Source organism: Sus scrofa, chromosome 14 (genome assembly GCF_054392235.1).
Source record: "Sus scrofa isolate SSC_HxYL_T2T_F1_AM1 chromosome 14, Sscrofa_HxYL_maternal_Yorkshire_Landrace_v2.0, whole genome shotgun sequence".
Lineage (NCBI taxonomy): Eukaryota > Metazoa > Chordata > Mammalia > Artiodactyla > Suidae > Sus > Sus scrofa.
In genome coordinates this window covers 60140535-60160350 of record NC_139396.1, presented here as the reverse complement: position 1 = coordinate 60160350, position 19816 = coordinate 60140535, and the positions used below count along the sequence as shown (strand labels likewise).

Here is a 19816-nt window from a genome sequence, read left to right as displayed (position 1 = left end):
GAACTCTACATAGTATTCATGAGGATGCGGGTTTAATCCCTGGCCTCGCTCCATGGGTTAAGGATTCAGCATTGCTGCAAGCTGCAGCGTAGATCAGAGATGCAGCTTGAATCTGGTGTTGCTGTGGCTGTGGTGTAAGCCAGCAGCTGCAGGTCCAATTTGACCCCTAGCCTGGGAGCTCCCATAAGCCACATGTGCAGGCATAAAAAGAAAGGGGGGGGGAAGGAAAGTACAGAGGAGTCCAGGTAGTTGGGTGATTAAGGAGAAGGGTAGCAGAGGCATCACAGAAGGAAATAAAAGTTACTCATAATCCTACCACCTGGCTATACTCATTTGGAATATTTCAGTATTTCCTTTCCAATTTTTTTTTCATCCAGGATACACCATGCAGATATTCACATGACCATGTTCCAAATCCAAGCTCATATCATGGTCACCATTCTACATCCTGGGTTTGAGGATTTTCCCCCACTTAGCATAATAAGGAGAACATTTTGTCATGTGATTTGTCCCACTGCTTCCTTTCTCACTGCAGCATTTCTCAAAGTGTGGCCAAGAATTCACCAGCATCAGGATCATATAGGGAATCACTTCAAAGGGCAGACTCTTGGGACCCACCCAGTCCCATAGAATCTTTGTCTGAATATTGAACCCTCGACCCAGGTGATCTAGATGGTCTAGATCATATATCCTGGAAACATCCCCCCACGGACTCACAACAGGACTGCGTGCCAAACTGCTGGTTTCCAGGCTTAACCAGATCCATAGCTGAGAAGTTTTAGAGTTGGGGCCCTATGTGTTGTTGGTGGTGGTGGTTTTTAATTCTTTCTGGGTGATTAACATGCATTGAGAGTTTCGGGCATCTTTCATAATGCATATAGGTCTCTCCTGCCAAGACTGGTGACAACAAACATTCCTTATGGGGTAAAGACACTGTTGAAATGTTTTATCACTAGGGTAAAGACCCATCTGTGACTCCTGGTCTTGCATGACATGATTTGGATTTAGCTTCCTGCAGAGTTTTATTTCCAAGTTTATGCTCTTTGGTGGTTGGACCCTAGCTTTTGGGGCTGCAAGAGGATGTGCAAATGGGCAGCCTACAGGAAGCTCCCCTGCTCATCCCAATCTTTGAGCAGAGAAGCAAGGTCTGCCCATCACCACTCCACTTCCTTCTCTCTGTGTTGGTCTGGTCTCTGTTGGTCTGAATCCACAAATTGCAAGCATCTCTAAGCTAAGATATCTGAATAATGATCTTCAATCTGTTGTTTTTCCATGTCACTTGCTGCCACTGATAGAAGCTAATGAGACACTCAGGGACCATGCGTGTTAATGGGGCCTTTTGGAGTTGAGGTTTGTTGAATGGTGGAAGGAACAGGCACCTTGGTAGAGAAGATGGAGTGTGGGTTTGCAAGTAGTGGATGAAAATGCGTCCTCATTTTCCAAGAAGAGGCAGGTAACTGTCTAAGTTTCCTGAGCAAAGGGCACTGCAGTTTAGAATTGGGTCCTCTATCCCACGCTCTCTTCCTGAGCTAGGCTGGCAAAGCTTGACTTGAGGCAAGAGGCCATGAGGGGACTTCACGGAAAGAAAAGATGATTTACTTTGCAGAGAATTAGATTCTAGCCCAGGCTGAGTGACCCAAGGCAAGCCTCTCGCTCCCTCTGTGCTTTGGGAGCCCCCACCGATAGAGTGAGAAGGACAAAATCTAACCACTTTCTAGAAAATAGGTAAGAACAGGAGTTCCCTTCATGGCTCAACAGTTAACGAACCCAACTAGGATCCATGAGGATGCAGGTTCAATCCCTGGCCTCACTTAGTGGATTAAGGATCTGGCGTTACTGTGAGCTGTAGGCTGCAGAGGTGGCTCAGATCTCATGTTGCTGTGGCTGTAGCTGCGGCCGGCAGCTGTAGCTCCAATTCGACCCCTAGCCTGGGAACCTCCATGTGCCATGGGTTCGGCCCTAAAAAGCCAAAGGAAGAAAGAAAGAAAATAGGTGAGAACAAAGGTGTCTACAAAAAAAAAAAAATCACTATATAATTCCTATCCCTTGCCTCCACCATTAGCTTACCTCATTGTCTCATAACATTTTATAATTCTGAGGCATTGAAAGGCATCCTGAAATTTATCTGCTCTAGACAACTTCAAACTGTTGCTTCAGACTGTGGAACAAAATATCCAAAGGAAATCTAATTCAACAGCCCAAACAAATGAAAGATAAACGCAGGTTGCTCTGGATGAAATGGGGTTGGGGGCCCTCAGAATCACTCCCACCATACCACTGTAGTGAGTGGCCTCAAAACAGTCTCTAAGGAACCTCTGGGGTGCCATAAGGCACAATCTGACAACCACCAATTTTAGCCTAATGTTTTCCTGTTTACAGATGAGGAAATTAAGCCCAGTGAGGCAAAATTCAAGGCTTAAATCCAAATTTCTCAACCCAATGTTGAGGATTCTTTAAGGGAACAAGATGACGGTGCAGCTGTTGGGTGTCTTGTCACAGTCTCAGGGAAGTCAGGGGCAGATGGTATTGCTGAAACTTGGCCTCTGTCTACTGTTGCCGATTAGAAATGTGGAGACAGAGTTTTGGGTGAAGGGGAAAAAAATAGCTTTTATTGCTTTGCCAGGCAAAGGTGGCCACAGCAGGCTAATACCTTAAAGATTGTGCCCCCCTTTGGGAGAGAATAGGAGATAGCCCTATAGTTTGAGAGTGGAAAAAATAGGGCCACAGATAAGGATTAGAGTAGGTGCAAGCTAGCATTCTTCAAAGCTGGTGTTTAGTGGCCCTGGGACTCGTTCTGGTGGTCCTCCTTCATTCTGTAATGAAGAAGCCTTCATCAAGTCATTAACATTTTTCATATGTTGGGGGTTTGAGTTCTGCAGACCCAAGAGCTCAAAGATATTGTTATGGGTATCCCTTGAGGGGGAACCAGGTCCCTACCCCAAGGCTGCACTACTGTTGCTTGACTGCTCCTCCCTTGTCTCTGCATCCCCTCCCTTCCCTGAACAGCAACTGTTTGAAACTCCCCTTTGGAACTCAGGGAGGGTCATGAAGGCTGAGGCTTATGCCCTAAAAACAAGAAATGGGGGACACAAAGTCTTTTGTGCCCAGGAACCCCGCAGGGCCCTGCTCGCTTTCAATGGGATAGAACCTGCTGTGGTGACTGATGTGTGCAAGTTGATACTTACCGGTGATCGAGGGTCCCTTGGTGTGGGGAAAGCAGGGAAATCAAGCAGGGTGGAGATTGAGCTATGCAAGAAGGTCCCCATGGCTCTGCTTGGCAATACACCTGTGGCAGCAATCAATAACAGGACCCTGAAAGCCAGACTGCCCGGGTCTGAACCCAGGCTTTCTCCACCTCCCAGCTGTGTGACTTGAGTAGCTCACTTAACCTCTCTGTGCTTCACTTTTCTCATTTTGAAAATAGGGACAAGAAGAGTCCTTAGCTTACAGTGCTGCTGGAAGGATTCATTAAGAAAATCCATATGGAGGGCTTGTCTCTACACCTGGCACATCTATGTGCTCAGTAGACACTGGCAGCTATTCTTCCAGTTGATCTGAGACCCGGGACTGGGAGCTCCTGGTTTCTGCCACCTCCCATAACCCTATTAAAACAGCTTCTAGGGAAAACACCTGGAGGAGTAGGGTGGAGGAAGAGGAGGAGGAAAAAGAGAAGAATGTGCTGCCTTTGGTTCTGCACAGCCTGCATCCCTAAGCCGCTCTGTCCCATCTGGGTCACAGTGGAAGCCTACCGGCTGCTTTTGGCTCCTCCTTGGGCAGGGTGGCTCTCTGTTGAATGGAACACAAAGGGAGAGGCTGCTATTTATAACACAGCGAGTGCAGTGCTTTGAGGGGCTGGCTGGAGTGAGGAGGGCCTGTGGGGACAGTCAGCATGAGGTGGCTGCCAGCAGGGCTGCCAGGGACCTTCTGGAGCCTGTGATAATCCAGTCCCATCCCAGTGGTTCTCATGCCTGAGGTGTCCACAGCCGAGATCCAGTCCATGGAGGGGTGGACAGGGTCCGGCTCCATCTGGCTCCATCCATCTGGGTCCACTGGCTGTGGCTGGAATGGGAACAATAGGTTTTGTTAGTGGAAAAGGCTATATGACTTCAGGCTGGTGGGAAGTGTCAAAAACAACCCACTTGAGATTGAAGCAGGATGATCCACAGGTGTGGTAGTTATTATGTGTTAGCCTTTCTATTAAGAGTGTGCCCTGGGACCAATGGCATCATGTGGAATCAGTCAGGAGTTTTCTAGAAATGCATCACTTCAGGCTTCAGAGACCTGATGTCTCCGAATCTGCATTTTAACAAGATGCCAATGTGATTTGTATGCATATTAAGTTTGAGAAGTGCTCGTGTAATGCACAAGAACCATGGGTCCTGGTTTTAGCACTGCTGTATCCTAACTGTGTGACCTTGGGCAAGTTATTTAACTTCCCTGTGCCTCACTCTCTTTACCTATAAAATGGCTTACTAATAGTGCCTACCTCCTAAGTTTTGGGTGGCAAAGCACTTCCTACTGTGCCAGGTATATAATAAGCACCATATAAGTATAAGCTGTCATTATGTGTCACTTGACGTTCAATTCAGCTTGCTTTTACTGGATGCAATTTTAGAAAGTGGGCTGCCTTCATTCATTCATTAGTTTAACCATCATGTGTGAACACTCACTGTGGACCAGGCATTGCTCTGGCCCTGGGGACATAGCAGGGAACAGAATAGACAATATCCCTGGCCCAGGGGAGCACATAGTCTAGAGAGGCAGCCAGAGATGGACTCATGATTAACTAATTACTTAATGTAGATAATCCCGCAATTATTTACAAATGTGACAAGTGCTGTGCAGAAGGGTTGCTGCTAGAGTAAATGGATGGTCAGAGAAGGCTTCTAAGAGGAGGTGATATTTCAACTGGAATGTAAAGGAGAAGGGGAATCTAGGCCAGAAAATTGTGGGTGGGGGAGGGAGACAAGAGAGATGGAGAGGGAGAGCGAGAGAGATCACAAATATGTGTAATGAGGGGAGGCTGTATTCCAGGCACAAGGAACAGAGTGTGCAAAAGAGCTGAGGCCATTAGGAGAACTAGAACACAAAGGCCAGTGTAACCAGAGCAGTGGTTCTTAAAATTTTGTCAAAATCCCCTGGAGGGCTTGTTAAAACAGATTGCTGAGCCCTACCCCCAGAGTCTCTGATTAGGTTGTTCTGGGGTGGGGGCCCAAAAATTTGCATTTCTCACAAGTTCCCAGATGACACTGATGCTGATGGTCCAGTCATCACACTTGAAGAACCACTGAAGCAAGACCAAGAGGGAGAAGAGGTGTGAGGTTTCATCTGGGGCCAGACCATGTAGGGTCATGGAAACCTCCTGGAATGAGAACCAGCTAAAAGTTTTCAAGGAAAGTGGGAGGGCCATGATCAGGTTTATGTTTTAGGAATATCGCCATGGCTGTGGTGAGGAGAACAGATTGTAGAAAGCAATGAGTGAAAGCAGGGAGACTAAGAGGTTACTATATTCGTCTGGGGGAGAGAGGTCTGTGGCTTGGTTGAGGTGAGGATGGAGAGAAATGTTAGGGAGTTAGACAGGATAGAATTTGGTTGAGTCATTGAATGTCAGGGGAGGAGGTGGTCAGGAAGACCCTCTAGGTTTCTGATTTGAGCAAGTTAGTGGATAGTGGTTATTTCCTGAAAATGGGAGCAGGTTTGCTGGTCATGAGGATGGAGAGCAGCCACGATGAAGAGTTCAGTTGAAAGCACAAATCTGAGACCCAAGTGAATCCATCATGTACACAACAAGATAAAAGAACTGGAGCTCAGAAGACAGTTTCCCTGGAGGCAGTGACGTGAGAAAAGACTAAATAAGATTCTTAATCTGAAGTCATTAGAATAGATGGGCTTTGAGGAATATGAGAGGGGTTCTATGATGTTCTGAAAATATATCAGAATTTTATATGCATGAGCCTTTTTGGGGGAGGGGTCCAATAGTTATCATCATATACTCAAGAATTGGACTTCCTGTGTGGCTCACAACATATACTCAAGAATCTATGACTTAAAGAAGGTTAAGGCCATCCGCCAGATATATACTGAGGGAGATGCTGGTGGTCCCTAGTCCTATAAGGTCCTCATTACCCTGACTCTGCTTCCAGGCGCCTGGTGGACCGTTTGGAGAATATGAGAAAGAATGTGGCTGGTGATGGGGTGAACCGCTGCATACTGTGTGGAGAACAGCTGGGGATGCTGGGCTCCACCTGTGTAGTGTGCGAGGACTGTAAAAAGGTACCGCCACCCTCCCCTTCCCTGTGTCCCCCCCCTCATCACATAGAGGGTCTAGGCCTGGGCTTCAGAGACCTTGGGTTTGGGAGACAGAGACTGGATCCCGAAGGATGGTTGCCATAATGTGATTCCTTCTGGGATGCTCCCAGGCCTAGCTGTCTTCCAAGGAAACCCTGATCCTGGTTCCTCCCTTAGAAGTCACTCTGACCCTTCTGGAGGGTCAACTCCACCTAGGATGAACTTGGGAGTCTGAGGTGGGACATGAATTATGGTTGAGCCTGCAAGTATCCTGGTTGTGGGTTAGCAAGTTCTGTGACAAGCTAAAGAGCATGCTGGCCAGAAGTTCCCATCGTGGCGCAGTGGTTAACGAATCCGACTAGGAACCATGAGGTTGCGGGTTCGGTCCCTGCCCTTGCTCAGTGGGTTAAGGATCCGGCATTGCCGTGAGCTGTAGTGTAGGTTGCAGACGCGGCTCAGATCCTGCATTGCTGTGGCTCTGGTGTAGGCTGGCAGCAACAGCTCCGATTCGACCCCTAGCCTGGGAATCTCCATATGCTGCGGGAGCGGCCCAAAGAAATAGCAAAAAGACAAAAAAAAAAAAAAAAAAAAAAGAACATGCTGGCCATGTGTCTATACACATGTGCACATGGGAGGCTTACCCAGCCTTCTGTACCCTGGGTTATAGCACAAGCCACTTAGAAAGCCCTTCTCTAGCCCAGTTAGGCCAAGTTAGATGTTGGTCTTCTTAAACACTCATCCTTGAAGGGGAGTCTCCTTGTGGTCTCTCCACCGTGCCCCCTCTTCTCAAGTTGTCTGCATTTGACAATTCCAGGACAGAGATGCCATTGTCCTTGGGTCTGCCTTATTCCCAGGAAAGGAATTCAGGGGAACAACCTAGCTGGAGACATTCATAATGTCACTTGGAATCTCCTACTTGAGGTCTCACCTAACATTTAAAATGTAATATTGGGGAAAGGTTATCTATTCCAAAAAACTTACCTTATATCATCAGCTAGATTGTAGGAATGCTGTCACCTGTTTGTTTTGACTGCCAGGAAAGAGCCAAAAATATGTTTCATCATATAGTCATGGCATTTATTCTGATAACTTTCTTTTCCATAAGCAGCAGAACCTGTAGGTATAGTCTTAAGTTGTCTCAGATTCATTTATGAAAGAAAAAAGAAAGTAATAAACAAAATGGATAGTCTTTCATGATTAAAAAAACATGTCAATGATCTGCCCTGTATGAAGGCTGAGAATTCAGACCCCACAGGGACTCTTGGAGAATCCCTTCATCCAGTGCAGTTCTCACTATCAGAAATCAAGGAGTCCCTGTTGTGGCACAGCGAAAACGAATGCAGCTAGGAACCATGAGGTTTTGGATTTGATCCCTGGCCTCGCTCAGTGGGTTAAGGATCCTGTGTTGCCGTGAGCTGTGATGTAGGTCGCAGATGCAGCTCGGATCTGGCATTGCTGCAGCTGCAGCATAGGCCATCAGCTGTGGCTCTGATTCGACCCCTAGCCTGGGAACCTCCATATGCCAAGGATGCAGCCCTAAAAAGCAAAATCGAAAAAAAGAAAAAGAAAAAGAAATCATGACTCAGATTGGAACTTAGTTCTAACTGACCTTGGTCATGGAAAGGAGGCAAGGGGAGGAGAATTCTGTCTATTCGTCCACTAAGGAGAATGGGGCTTCAGTGCCTCCCTTCCCAGCCACTTCTCCTGATCACTGGCAGCTCTGAGCCTGGCATATCTATCTGAGTGTGCATTGAGCTGTGTTTTGTCCCCAGAATGTCTGCACCAAGTGTGGGGTGGAGACCTCCAACAACCGCCCGCATTCTGTGTGGCTCTGCAAAATCTGCATCGAGCAGAGAGAGGTGAGTGGATTGGTCTCATTTGTTTCCTGGAACACCCTCCTTTCTTTGGATGGTTCCCCCTTCCTTGCTGTAACCAAGGGAACGGAGTGGCAGTTGAGGAGCTGGAGAACCTGTTCAGGTACATGGCTTAAGCGGTTGGTATAGAAAGAACCAGTTTGGCTGTGAATCCTGGTGGAACACAGTGTTTCAATAAATTTCTTTTCTCCTCTCCCACTTCTGTGACTTCTCTCCCTCCCTTCATTCCCTATTCCTCACTTCTCACCTTCTGGGTCTTCCTCTACTACTATCTTTTCTTTCTCTTTCCCTCTCTACCACTTCTTATCTCATACTCCCCCTCATTTCCTTTCCTTTCCCTGTACAGATCTTCCTCAACTTACAGTGGGTTACATCCTGATAAGGGTAATGGGTTACTTACCATTGTAAGTGGAAAATCCATTTAATACCCCTAAACTAGTGAACATCATAGCTTAGCCTACCTTAAATAGGCCCAGGAGGTTTACATTAGCCAACAGTTTGGCAAAATCATCTAGGACAATATCTATTTTATAATAAAGCATTGAATATCTTCTGTAATTTATTGAATACTGTATTGAAGGTCAAAAAGAAAGAAAGAATGACTTCATAGGTACAGAATCATTGTAAGTGTATTAGTTGTGTCCCATCATGATCCCAAGGCTGACTTGGAGCTGAGGCTCACTGCCACGGACCAACGTTCCAAGGTAGTATTGGACCACATATCACCAGCCCAGGAAAAGACCAAAATTCAAAGTATGGTTTCTACTGAATGCATATCACTTTTGCACCAATGTAAAGTTGAAAAATCGTAAGTCAAACCATTATAAGTTGGGGACCATCCTTATCTGAGTTCTTTTCTCCTTCTCATCCTTATCACCTCTTTTTTCTTTCTTTCTCTCTTCGCCTCTCACCCTTCACACTTCTTCCTCTGCACTGTCTTCACTTTGTTTCTTTCTCCCACAGAATCCTTCTCTTATTTAGGCTTGCTTTTTATTACCCATCTTGTCCCAGTGAAGCCCTCTCATCTTTTCCCGATCTCGACATTACCCACCTTCTGCTGCATATTCTTGCCTTGGAGACTGTTCCAAGGATCACATTTCCCTCAGTACCAGGCAGGAGGAGAACAGACGGCACAGTCCACCAAGATTAGCAAGGAGACTTTAATAAAGATCCTGTTTACAAAGGTGTGGGCAGGGATGAGGGACATCAGCAAGGCATGGGGAAACACCAGCACCAGCAACAGCAGAGTTGCTGTTACCACTCCTGAGACTGAAGGAGTGGAGGAGGAAGCAGTTACCAGACTGGATGCTAGGTATAGACTAGCAGGAATGCACCCACTGCCTGTCTTGAAAGGAGGGAACCAAGGGAATAAATACCCTGACTTCACTCTCTTCTTTCCTCTGACCCCCGACTCGTGCTCTCCTTGACCAAATCCACCTGAAAGGTAGAGATCAAGTCCGGTTACTGCAGTCTTTACTGGTCAGCCTCCTGGGGCATAGAGCAGGGTGAAAAAAGATATAGAAACAATCTGAAAGATGTTCGGCACACTATTCCCAGATGGAACACTAATCCACAAGGCAAGAAAGAAGGCCAGAGTCTTGGGAAGGGTGTGACTGGATCGTCCTCTTTACAGCAGCCAAGGTAGTAGGGAGCATATCACGTTGAAGAGGTGAAAGATTTGGTATCCACTCTACTCTCTGGCTCTGTAACCGTATACTGGTTCATAGCCTTTCTGATATTCAACTTTTTCCATCAAGAAAATGATCGTTCTCAGGCCCTCTCTATTGAGTGTTCAGAGATACTGCCTGAATCATGTAACAATTGTGAAAAACTGCATACTGGTAAGAAAAGCGTGCTGCCTATTGTGTTAGTGCTCTGAAGGCAGGAAGTAAAAAATTGGCTTTCATGAAGAAGAAGCAGTAGTCCTTGGCTGCCATGTCTTCGTCTTCTACCTCTCCTCTCCCAGGTGTGGAAGCGTTCTGGAGCATGGTTCTTCAAAGGCTTCCCCAAACAGGTCCTCCCACAGCCTATGCCCATAAAGAAGACCAAGCCCCAACAGCCAGTCAGTGAGCCCACTGCCCCTGAGCAGCCCACCCCTGAGCCCAAGCACCCTACCCGGGCCCCAACTCGAGGTAAGAAAATACAGCTTCTCCTTTCAGAACCAAGGATGGGTTTTGGCTAACTGGTCTACCTGGAAAATATTCTGACATCATGTCTGTGTTCCTATTGAGTTGGTGGACATCCAGCCTTGGGTCTAGGATTCCTGTGTCCCCTTTGGAGCTCACCATGAACTCTTATCAAAAGGTAGCACAAGGAACTCTCCAGCAATGCCAGCCTGCCAAAAGGTTTTGTTGTCATCCTTAATGGAGCATATAGAAGTACAAAAGAGGTGGAAATTGAAATTAGAAGCTCAGAAAGATTCCCAACACTGAAATACATGCTGGAGCCATGGGATTTGGGGCCTGCTAGGAAAGCCTTATTCTATCAGCCATCAGCAAATCTGAAATTGGACTAATTAAAAATGAAAGATGAATGGAAAGGAAATTAGTCAAAGAAAATTACCACTACTATGGATATTATCACTGTTATCTAAGTATTATTATTAATTATTAAAATGATAAAAAGGGAATGACAAAACAGTAAAAAGAAAAATACCACCCCAATGAAAACATATTTTAATTGAATAAGGCCACTAGGACAGACCAGATAAAGCCCTTGCAGTACTTTTAATTAACACTAAGTGATAAAGTCTGGTCTGAATGACAGTTCTGGAGTTGAGCACAGGCAGTGCTTCTGAAAGGAACATTATAGTTAAAGGTCTCAAAAATCTAAGTGCCCAACTATAACTTCTCAAGGTGCCCAGTACAGTGCCTGGCACTCAAAAGCATTCAATAAGTTCTTTCATCCTGGTGAGGCATTAGCAATTTCTCATGAGCGTTTCCTTGCAGAGACACACCAGATTGTCATATACACTATCCCTGAGGCATCTCCGTTCCACCCCTAGAGCATCTTTCTTCCTGGTTAAACATTACTCCTTCTAGGCCGAGAAGACTGTATAGCATAACTATCAAGATTCGGAACATCTGAGGGCAGGAAGACCTGAATTTGAATTCCAGCTCTACCACTTACAAGTTGTGAGAGCTTAGACGAGTATCCTAGCCTCTCTGAAATTCTTTCCTAATCTATAAAACGAGATTAATAACTCATTGGGTTATTTTGAAGAGTAAATGAGGTACTATAGTTATACTTCATTTTATTGTGCTTTGTTTTTGTGCTCTTCTCAGTAATTGTGTTTTTACATGCTGAAGGTTTGTGACAACCCCACGTCAAGCAAGTCTATTGTGCCATTTTTTCCAACAGTATTTGTTCACTTCGTGTCTCTTTGTCACATTTTGGTAATTCTCAAAATATTTCAAACTTTTAAATTACTATTATATTTGTCCTGGTGATCAGTATCACCTGCATTACCTAGTGACACCCAAAAAAATATTGGCAATAACATCCACAGCTGGTGAATATGTGGATAAATGTTGGTATAAACTGTTGGTAAAACTATAAGTCACCTCCAGCCTTTTGAAACATACTATGGCAAACATTATGAAAATTTGCAGTGGGAGTTCCCATTGTGGCTTAGTGGAAACAAACCCAATTAGTATCCATGAGGATGCAGTTTCGATCCCTGGTCTCTCTCAGTGGGTTAGGATCCAGCATTACTGTGAACTGTGGTGTAGGTCGCAGACACAACTCAGATCTGGCATTGCTGTGGCTGTGGTGTAGGCTGGCAGCTGCAGCTCCAACTAGACCCCTAGCCTTGGAACTTCCATCTGGCACAGGAGCCCCTAAAAAAATTGAAATGTATATATTATTATTTCCAACACTCTCTCTGGGAACATATGTATAAAAGCAAGTACCGGAGTTCCCGTCGTGGCGCAGTGGTTAACGAATCCGACTAGGAACCATGAGGTTGAGGGTTCGGTTCCTGCCCTTGCTCAGTGGGTTAACGATCCGGCGTTGCCATGAGCTGTGGTGTAGGTCGCAGACATGGCTCAGATCCTGCGTTGCTATGGCTCTGGCGTAGGCTGGTGGCTACAGCTCTAATTCGACCCCTAGCCTGGGAACCTCCATATGCCGCGGGAGCGGCCCAAGAAAAGGCAAAAAAAAAAAAAAAAAAAAGCAAGTACCAATATAAAAGGTATATGTATAAGTATATTTATTGCATCATTATTTATGGTAGCAAAAATACTAGGAGAACCTAAGTGTTCATTAATGGGGGAATGGATTATGGTACATCCATGCCATGGTATACTGAGCATCTTTTTAAATTGAATGACGTAAATGTGTATTATAGATTTGAAACTATGCCCGTGATGTCAGCTTTCAGTATTCTTTAAAAAAACACTTACTTAATGAGTTCCAGGCCCTAGTCTATGCCCCCTGGAGTCAGTATAAGAAACAGATAAAATCCATGCTCTTATGTCATGCAACTATAATTCTAGCAGGTGAAACAGATATTTGACAAATAGCAAATGCAAACACAATATAACATCAGATAGTAATAAGTGCCAGAGAGAAAAATCAAACAGGTAGAGGGAATAGAGGCTTCACGTTGAACAGAATGGCCAAAGAATGGCTCTCTGAAGAGCTGATATTTGGGGAGAAACCTGAATAAGGCGATAAAAAAGTCATAGAATCTTCAGGAATATTGTGTACAAAGGGCTTAAGCTTGGAGCATGCTTGGTGAGTCCTGGGGAAAATCACATCAGATGAACAAAGCACATTCTAGAAGTAGTACAAAGCAAGTATTCCCAATGCAAAGCAAGTATTCCCAATGCATTTGCAAAGGAAATAACATGAAATTGAAAACAGTGGCTACATCAAAGGGGAAGTTGGGAGAGAAAACTTATTTTTTTTAAAGTTCTTGAGAGTGATACATGGGCCCTTTTGTGAATTCCTTAACTGATGGGTCTCCGGAAAACATCAAATATGTACTCTGCATCAACTTTTTTCTCTCTCCAGGTGACACTGAAGACAGAAGGGGCCCAAGTCAGAAGGCAGGTACGTTCTGCCTACTCTGTCTTCTACTTTGGGGACAGAAGTCCCTTCCCCAAATCCTCCATTGCCCTTTCTCCATTCAATTCATGCTTTTCTTCCCAGCACCTGACCTGGCCTCTGCTCCTGGGAGAGGAAGCTATGGGCCTCCTGTGCGCAGGGCCTCAGAGGCACGAATGAGCTCATCTGGCCGGGACTCAGAAAGCTGGGACCAGAGCCACAGTGGGGCTGCCAGTGACCCCAGCCGGAGCCCAGCAGGTGAGAGAGATGGGCAAATCCAAACAGGTTTCCTGAATGAGGAGACTCAAAGGATTGGGGAGGACAGTGTTTTATTCATTTATTCATTGGCATTTGGTAGACATTCAGTGAATACTAGTTGAGTGAATAAATGAACACGTGAATGAATGAATGAATAGATGGATGGATAAACAAGGGCTCAAATGAACAAGCACATGGCAGTGCTAATGCAGAATGCTAGGATAAGACCTGGGGATTGGTAAGCCACAGCCAGAAGTAAGCAAGCAGTTTCTGTCCTGAGCATTCAGGCATCTCTCCAAGGAAAAGATCTGATCAGGAAAGGTAGTATCCAGCCCAGTGAGGTGAGAGAGGACAGGGTATTCTTTCAGAAATGTCATACCTTCTGAGTACCAGGAACTGCTGTGTATATTATCCCCATTTGGTCCCCCAACAGCTCTGCAGGAGGCAGTAGCATCTAATAAACTCAAGAGGACTCCAGAGTCCAAACCCTGGCCCTACTACTAACCAGCCAAGGGACATTAGATGAGCTCCTTAACCTTTCTGTGCCTCAGTTTCCCCATTTGTAAAATGGAGCTAATTGAGTGTCCACCTCATAAGGTGTAGAGATTAAATAAGTTCTTATAAATAAATGTTAACTCATTATTATCAACTGGGTAGAGTTTTCACCTCCATGAAACATCTGAGGTTTGGGGGATGTAAGTGGCCAACCAAAAGACACACACCTTATAAAAGAAAAAGCTGGGATACAAAGCTTGTTCTGTGTGAAGATAAGAACAGTCTTTCAATAATTAATAAGATAATAGCAATATGTGCCAGACATTGAATGTTTACCACATGCCAGGCAGTGTTCTGAACACTCTGTATTATGAGGTAGGTACTATTATCGAATTTGACAGATGAAGACACTGAGGTCCAGAGAGGACAGGTCATTTGTGCAAGGTCACAAAGCTGGACGCAACATCATAGAACCTGGGCTTTTCGATACTCCCGATGCTGCTGTGACTTCCCTCGGGGATCTGAGTCCTGGGAAGAGAGAACACACTGAGGGGAGGAGAAGAGGGTCTGAAAGAGCTGAGAACGTGGTGGGGGCTGTATCTGGTTCACATCCAGAGGACCTTGCTCATGCCAGCTGACCAATCCAAAGTCTTTATGCATTGACTGTGTGTGTGTGTGTGTGTGTGTGTGTATGACAGGCTGTTTCCTTTCCTTTCCCCTGCAGGTTTGAGACGGGCCAACTCAGTCCAGGCCTCTAGACCCGCCCCAACCTCGATGCAGAGCCCAGCACCTCCCCAGCCTGGGCAGACAGGTACCTACCACCCACTCTCCCACCCAGGCCATCACTCAGCTGTGACCCCAGTACCTCCCATCTTTGCTTGCAGAACCCGCTGGGCTTTCTGCAAAGCTGCAACTACCACCTAACCCAAAGCTCTTCTAAGACCCTTAGAATGACTAATACTCTGGGCTGGAAGTCAGCAGGGGCAGGAGGGAGGAGATCATGGTACCCACCTAAATGCAAGAAATATTTCATCCCTCAGTGTTTCCCACCTTCCAACATTGTAACTTCATTTTCACCACATGTACCCACCATCTGCCCTCTTATTTCCTTAATATTTTCTTCAAACTGACCTCCTTTAAAAATGTAACTGTCAGAAGTTGTTATAAACTCTCTCAAGGAAATTTTAAGGACCTCAGACTTTTTAAATAAAGTCAAATGTTCTCAGAAGAATACGTGAGGTTCAGAAAGAAATGATGGGCAAAAAGATCAGTAAGATGAGAAAATCTAAACAAATATGGCTTATGTAAAACACTAGAAATTATGCCTAACTGTTACAGTTAAAAATCTACTATTTTAGGAGTTCCTATTGTGGCTGAGTGTTAAGAACCCGACGTAGTATCCACGAGGATGAGGGTTCAATCCCTCATCTCAGTCAGTGGGTTAAGGATCCAGCATTGCCACAAGCTGCAGCATAGGTCTCAGATGAGACTTGGACCCTGCATTACCATGGCTATGGCGTAGCCTGGCAGCTACAGCTCCAGTTCAGCCCCTAGCCCAGGAACTTCTATGTGCTGCAGGTGTGGCTGTAAAAAGAAAAAAAAAATCTGCTATTTTAAAAGAAACCTATAATAATGGCGTACATGAGAAATCAGTATTCCATACCAGAAAGAGAGAATGTATTAGTTTACTAGGGCAGCCATAACAAAGAACCACAAACTGAGTGGCTTAAAATATCAGAAATGTATGGTTTTCTAGGTCTATAGGGGACCAAAGTCCAAAATTAAAGTGTTCTCGGGATTGGTTCCCCCCCAAGAGCTATGAGGGAGAATCTTTCCATGCCTCTCCCCTAGCTTCTGCAAGCCTCAAGCATTCCTTGGCTTGTCTTCCTATCATCCCACTTCTATTCATGGGTCCCTGTGTGTCCAAATGTCCCCTTTTTATAAGGACCTAGTCATAGGGGATTAGGACCCCCCCCATGACCTCATCTTAATTTAATCATCTGCAAAGTCCCTCTTTCCAAATAAGATCACGATTACAGGAACTGGGGGTTAGGGCTTGAGCATCTTTTGGGGAACACAATCCAACCTATTGCAGGGGGGCTATTATAAAAATCCATGTACTGGCGTTCCCATCGTGGCTCAGCAGAAATGAATCTAACTAGCATCCATGAGGATGCAGGTTCGATCCCTGGCCTCACTCAGTGGGTTAAGGATCCGGCGTTGGCGTGAACTGTGGTGTTGGTTGCAGACACAGCTTGGATCCTGTGTTGCTATGGCTGTGGTGTAGGCCAGCATCCATAGCTCTGATTCAACCCCTAGCCTGGGAACCTCCATACCATGGGCGCAGCCCTAAAAAGATTTTTTTAAAAAAATCATGTACTGAAATTAAAACAATGCAATGACATTCTCACTACCCTGGCCTGCTGAAGGTTTGGAACCCGAGACCTGTCCTCTTTTGCTCAAAAGGGACATGTACAAAGGTTAGAGACGTGTTTGAAAAAAGTAGCCCCTGGTGAGACTTTCCCTGTAGTAGGATCAGTATTGAGAGGCCAGAGACTCCAGAATGACTTTCTCACCATGTCACTGAATGCTATTTCATTGCCCCATCCCTGCAGCTCTCCTCCACATCCCAGGCTTTGGAAATGTAGTAGTAGAGAATTCCCCCAGCCAGTAATGACCCCATAACAATGGCAGACTCAAAACATAAACTTGCCCATTACCTTGCAAATGACTCTTGGCTCCATTTGTTCATTGACCTCCTAATAGCCAGCAAAACATGAAGAGCAAGTATCACCATTCCCATTTCACAGAGGAGGAAGCTGAGGCCCAGGAAGGAAAGACTGGGGCTTGAAGCCAGGCCTTTCCAACCCCAGAATCCCCCAGTGGGAGCATTCCTGCAACCCCAATACCTCTGCACATCACCTGCTGCCCCTGGGCCTGTGTTCACCCCTATGAAATGAGGGGGGACTTGGGGCAAACACCTAAATGATGCTGCCTTCTCTGTTCCAAACTTCTTTCTCTCTTTGTTCCACTCAGGGCCCCCAGGAGGCAGCAGACCCACTCCTGGGCCAGGGGGACGCTTTCCAGATCAGAAACCAGGTAAGGATTTGCTTCTTTCTGTGACTGTGCAAGTAACCACCTCTCTCCCACTAACCAAGGGACGGGGAGAGAAGGAGAGAGGGATGGAGAGAGAGAGCGTGCCCCCAGGGGCTGCCAGACTTTGGCCCATTCTGTATCCTGAGATCTATCTGATGAGCTCTAAGGGATTCCCCCTAATTCTAAAACTTTAGAGAGTCTGTACGAAGACTAGATAGAAAATGACAATACATACAGTGGTTAAGAGCCCAGCCTGCTTGGATTCAAATCACTGCCTCCTCACTTCCCAGCTGTGTGACCCTGGGCAAGTCACTTAACTCCTCTGAGCCTCAGTTTCCTTTTCTCCAAAATGAGGACAGTACAAGGACCTACCACACAGAGTCATTGGAAGGATTAAATAAAGCAATACATAGAAAGCCTGAGCTTGTGGCCTGCAGTGTGTGGAGATCACACCAAGTGACAGTGATTCTCACATATGATACATATGCGCAGCAGTAACACGAGTCACTACAACATATTCATTGCTTTCTAAAGCACAAGGTACTGCACTAAATGCTGAGAGTACATTAGAAAATATTTAAAATAATAGCTATTACTATTTGAACACCTTCAGGTCTTAAAATTCCCATTTTACAGATAGAAAACTGAGGCTCAGAGACAAGTAACTTGCTCCAGGTTGCACAGCTGAGATTCAAATTCAGACTGTATGGCTACAGAGCCATACCACTGAAGGCTCTGTTTGGCCTCCATTTGAATCAGCCAATGGGACTTGTTAAAAAGCATAGATTTCAAGGCCCCACTGCAGGGTCTACAGATTCTAAGTGGGGCCTGGGAACCTGCCTTTTTGCAAGCCTTCCTAGGTGGCTTTGACATGGACAACATTCTGAGAACCGATGAACAGCATGCTGTGGCCCCTTGTCAACTGGCAGTGGCAGTCCTCTATTGCAGGTCTGCGGGTGACTCTGGTGCAAAGCTAGCCAAGCACCTGGTACACAGTAGGTGCTCATCACTCACGGTTATGCTGCAGCAGTTGTTACTGTTGGGACTCGGCTGCTTCTGTCCCACCTCTCCCCATCTCCTTTACAGAGGTGGCTCCGAGCGACCCTGGATACACAGGGGCCACCGCCCCACCCCGGGAGGAGAGAACAGGGGGAATTGGGGGCTACACAGCAGTCGGAGCCAGGGAGGACCGAGTGGGCCACCCATCAGGCCCCTATTCCCAAGCGTCTGCTGCTCTGCAGCCGGCTGTGGCCCCATCCCGCCAGCCCCCACCCCCAGAGGAGGAGGAGGAAGAAGCCAACAGCTATGATTCCGATGAAGCAAGTAGGTGACGTGGAATGGAGGGGTGGCTAGGAAGTTGCTTCAGGGGTCACTCCGAAACAGATGTGGCTCTGGGGACAGCCCTGTACATTGCTAGCCTCCTAATATGCCAAACCCATAAACATATTAACAAAGATAAAAATACAAATCTGTGTTACTAAATTCACAAAATCGCATCAGCTTTCTAAACTATAGGTGCTATTTTTGTAATGTTATAAAATACATATAACGTCAAGATTACCATTTACCTCATTTTTAAAGAGTACAATTCAACTATATTCACAATGTTCTACCTGGTGGTTCCACAGAATTATCATATGACCCAGCAATTCCACTCCTAGGTGTGTATATAAATACGTATTATTTTACGAGTTCCCCAAACTTTTTAGTGTGTCTTCTAAAAGTCATTTGTCAACCATTATTTAAAATTTCTGATATTTCCCCTTGCATCCATTCATTCAATGATTTATAAAGTGCCTACTCTGTGCCTCTCTCACTCAGACCCAGAGCCCTAGGGACACACACACATATACACAGACCCCAGTGGCTCTTCTCCTGGGTGCATCGGGGAGCAGCAGGGGAGAGCTGGGGTGGCCTTTGTGAGCTGGAAGGAAACATGGGTGGGTAGTGTCTGGACCCAGTGCACACCGCAGGGCTGGAGGCATTTCCAAGAGCTCCCAGTCAGATGGAGAGACAGACCTACTCGGAAGAAATGGACCAAGGGCTATATAACCAGTAAAATGACTTTGGCCCATCATGTCACCTCCTCTCGTAAAAGGGGAAGGGAGTACTGCCTTCCACGCAGGCTGAGGGGAGCATAAACTGAGGTACCTCCTGAGAAAGGGTTTTATAACCTGGAAATCATTATGACTATACAGTGTGATACACACATGAGGAATTACTATTAAGTGGCATGCATATCAGAAATAATCATAGTCAACATTTGTTGAGCACTTATTCTGTGCTGGGCACCTTTAGAAGTGTGCTACATGGGTGTGCTCAATGTAATTGTCCCAGTGAGCCTGGGAATAGTTGCTTTTCCTATTCCTACTTCACAGAGAGAGAAACAGAGGCTCCGAGAGGGTCGGGGACTGGTCCACGTTCACAGGGCCAGTGAGTGGAGGGGCTGACAGTCAGTCTTATTGCTGTAGCAGATCAGAGGGCAGATGTGGAGGAAATATCTGCTGCCCCTTCTCTTCCAGGGGTCGTGGGTCTGCAGGCTCAGGGGAGAGGAGTCTGAGGAGCCCAGCCCACCTTGTCCGCCATGGGCTGTTTTGACTCTATAAATGCACCTTGTCTATCCCACCTTTCTGCGTTCCCAGACCTTCTGGTCCTTTCTCCCCGGAGCAGCAGCCGATGGTCCTTCCATCTGCCTTAAGTGTCTCTTCACTGATCTGCCAAGCCTAGACAGTCCCTCCCAGCCTGTGTACGTCCCT

General features: G+C 46.1%; 1 protein-coding gene across 10 annotated transcripts in view; it reads left to right on the top strand.

Moving 5' to 3' along the window:
* The window catches only part of RPH3A (rabphilin 3A), a 334433-nt gene that overhangs the window by 293017 nt on the left and 21600 nt on the right, over positions 1 to 19816 (top strand). For all 10 annotated transcript variants that reach the window (XM_084995567.1, XM_084995571.1, XM_084995568.1 and 7 more), the window contains 8 exons: positions 6144 to 6273; positions 8061 to 8147; positions 10129 to 10294; positions 13179 to 13217; positions 13317 to 13469; positions 14689 to 14775; positions 17001 to 17063; positions 18147 to 18383. In XM_084995567.1, coding sequence (XP_084851693.1) covers positions 6144 to 6273; positions 8061 to 8147; positions 10129 to 10294; positions 13179 to 13217; positions 13317 to 13469; positions 14689 to 14775; positions 17001 to 17063; positions 18147 to 18383 — 962 coding nt within the window. The remainder of the gene's footprint in view (positions 1 to 6143; positions 6274 to 8060; positions 8148 to 10128; positions 10295 to 13178; positions 13218 to 13316; positions 13470 to 14688; positions 14776 to 17000; positions 17064 to 18146; positions 18384 to 19816) is intronic.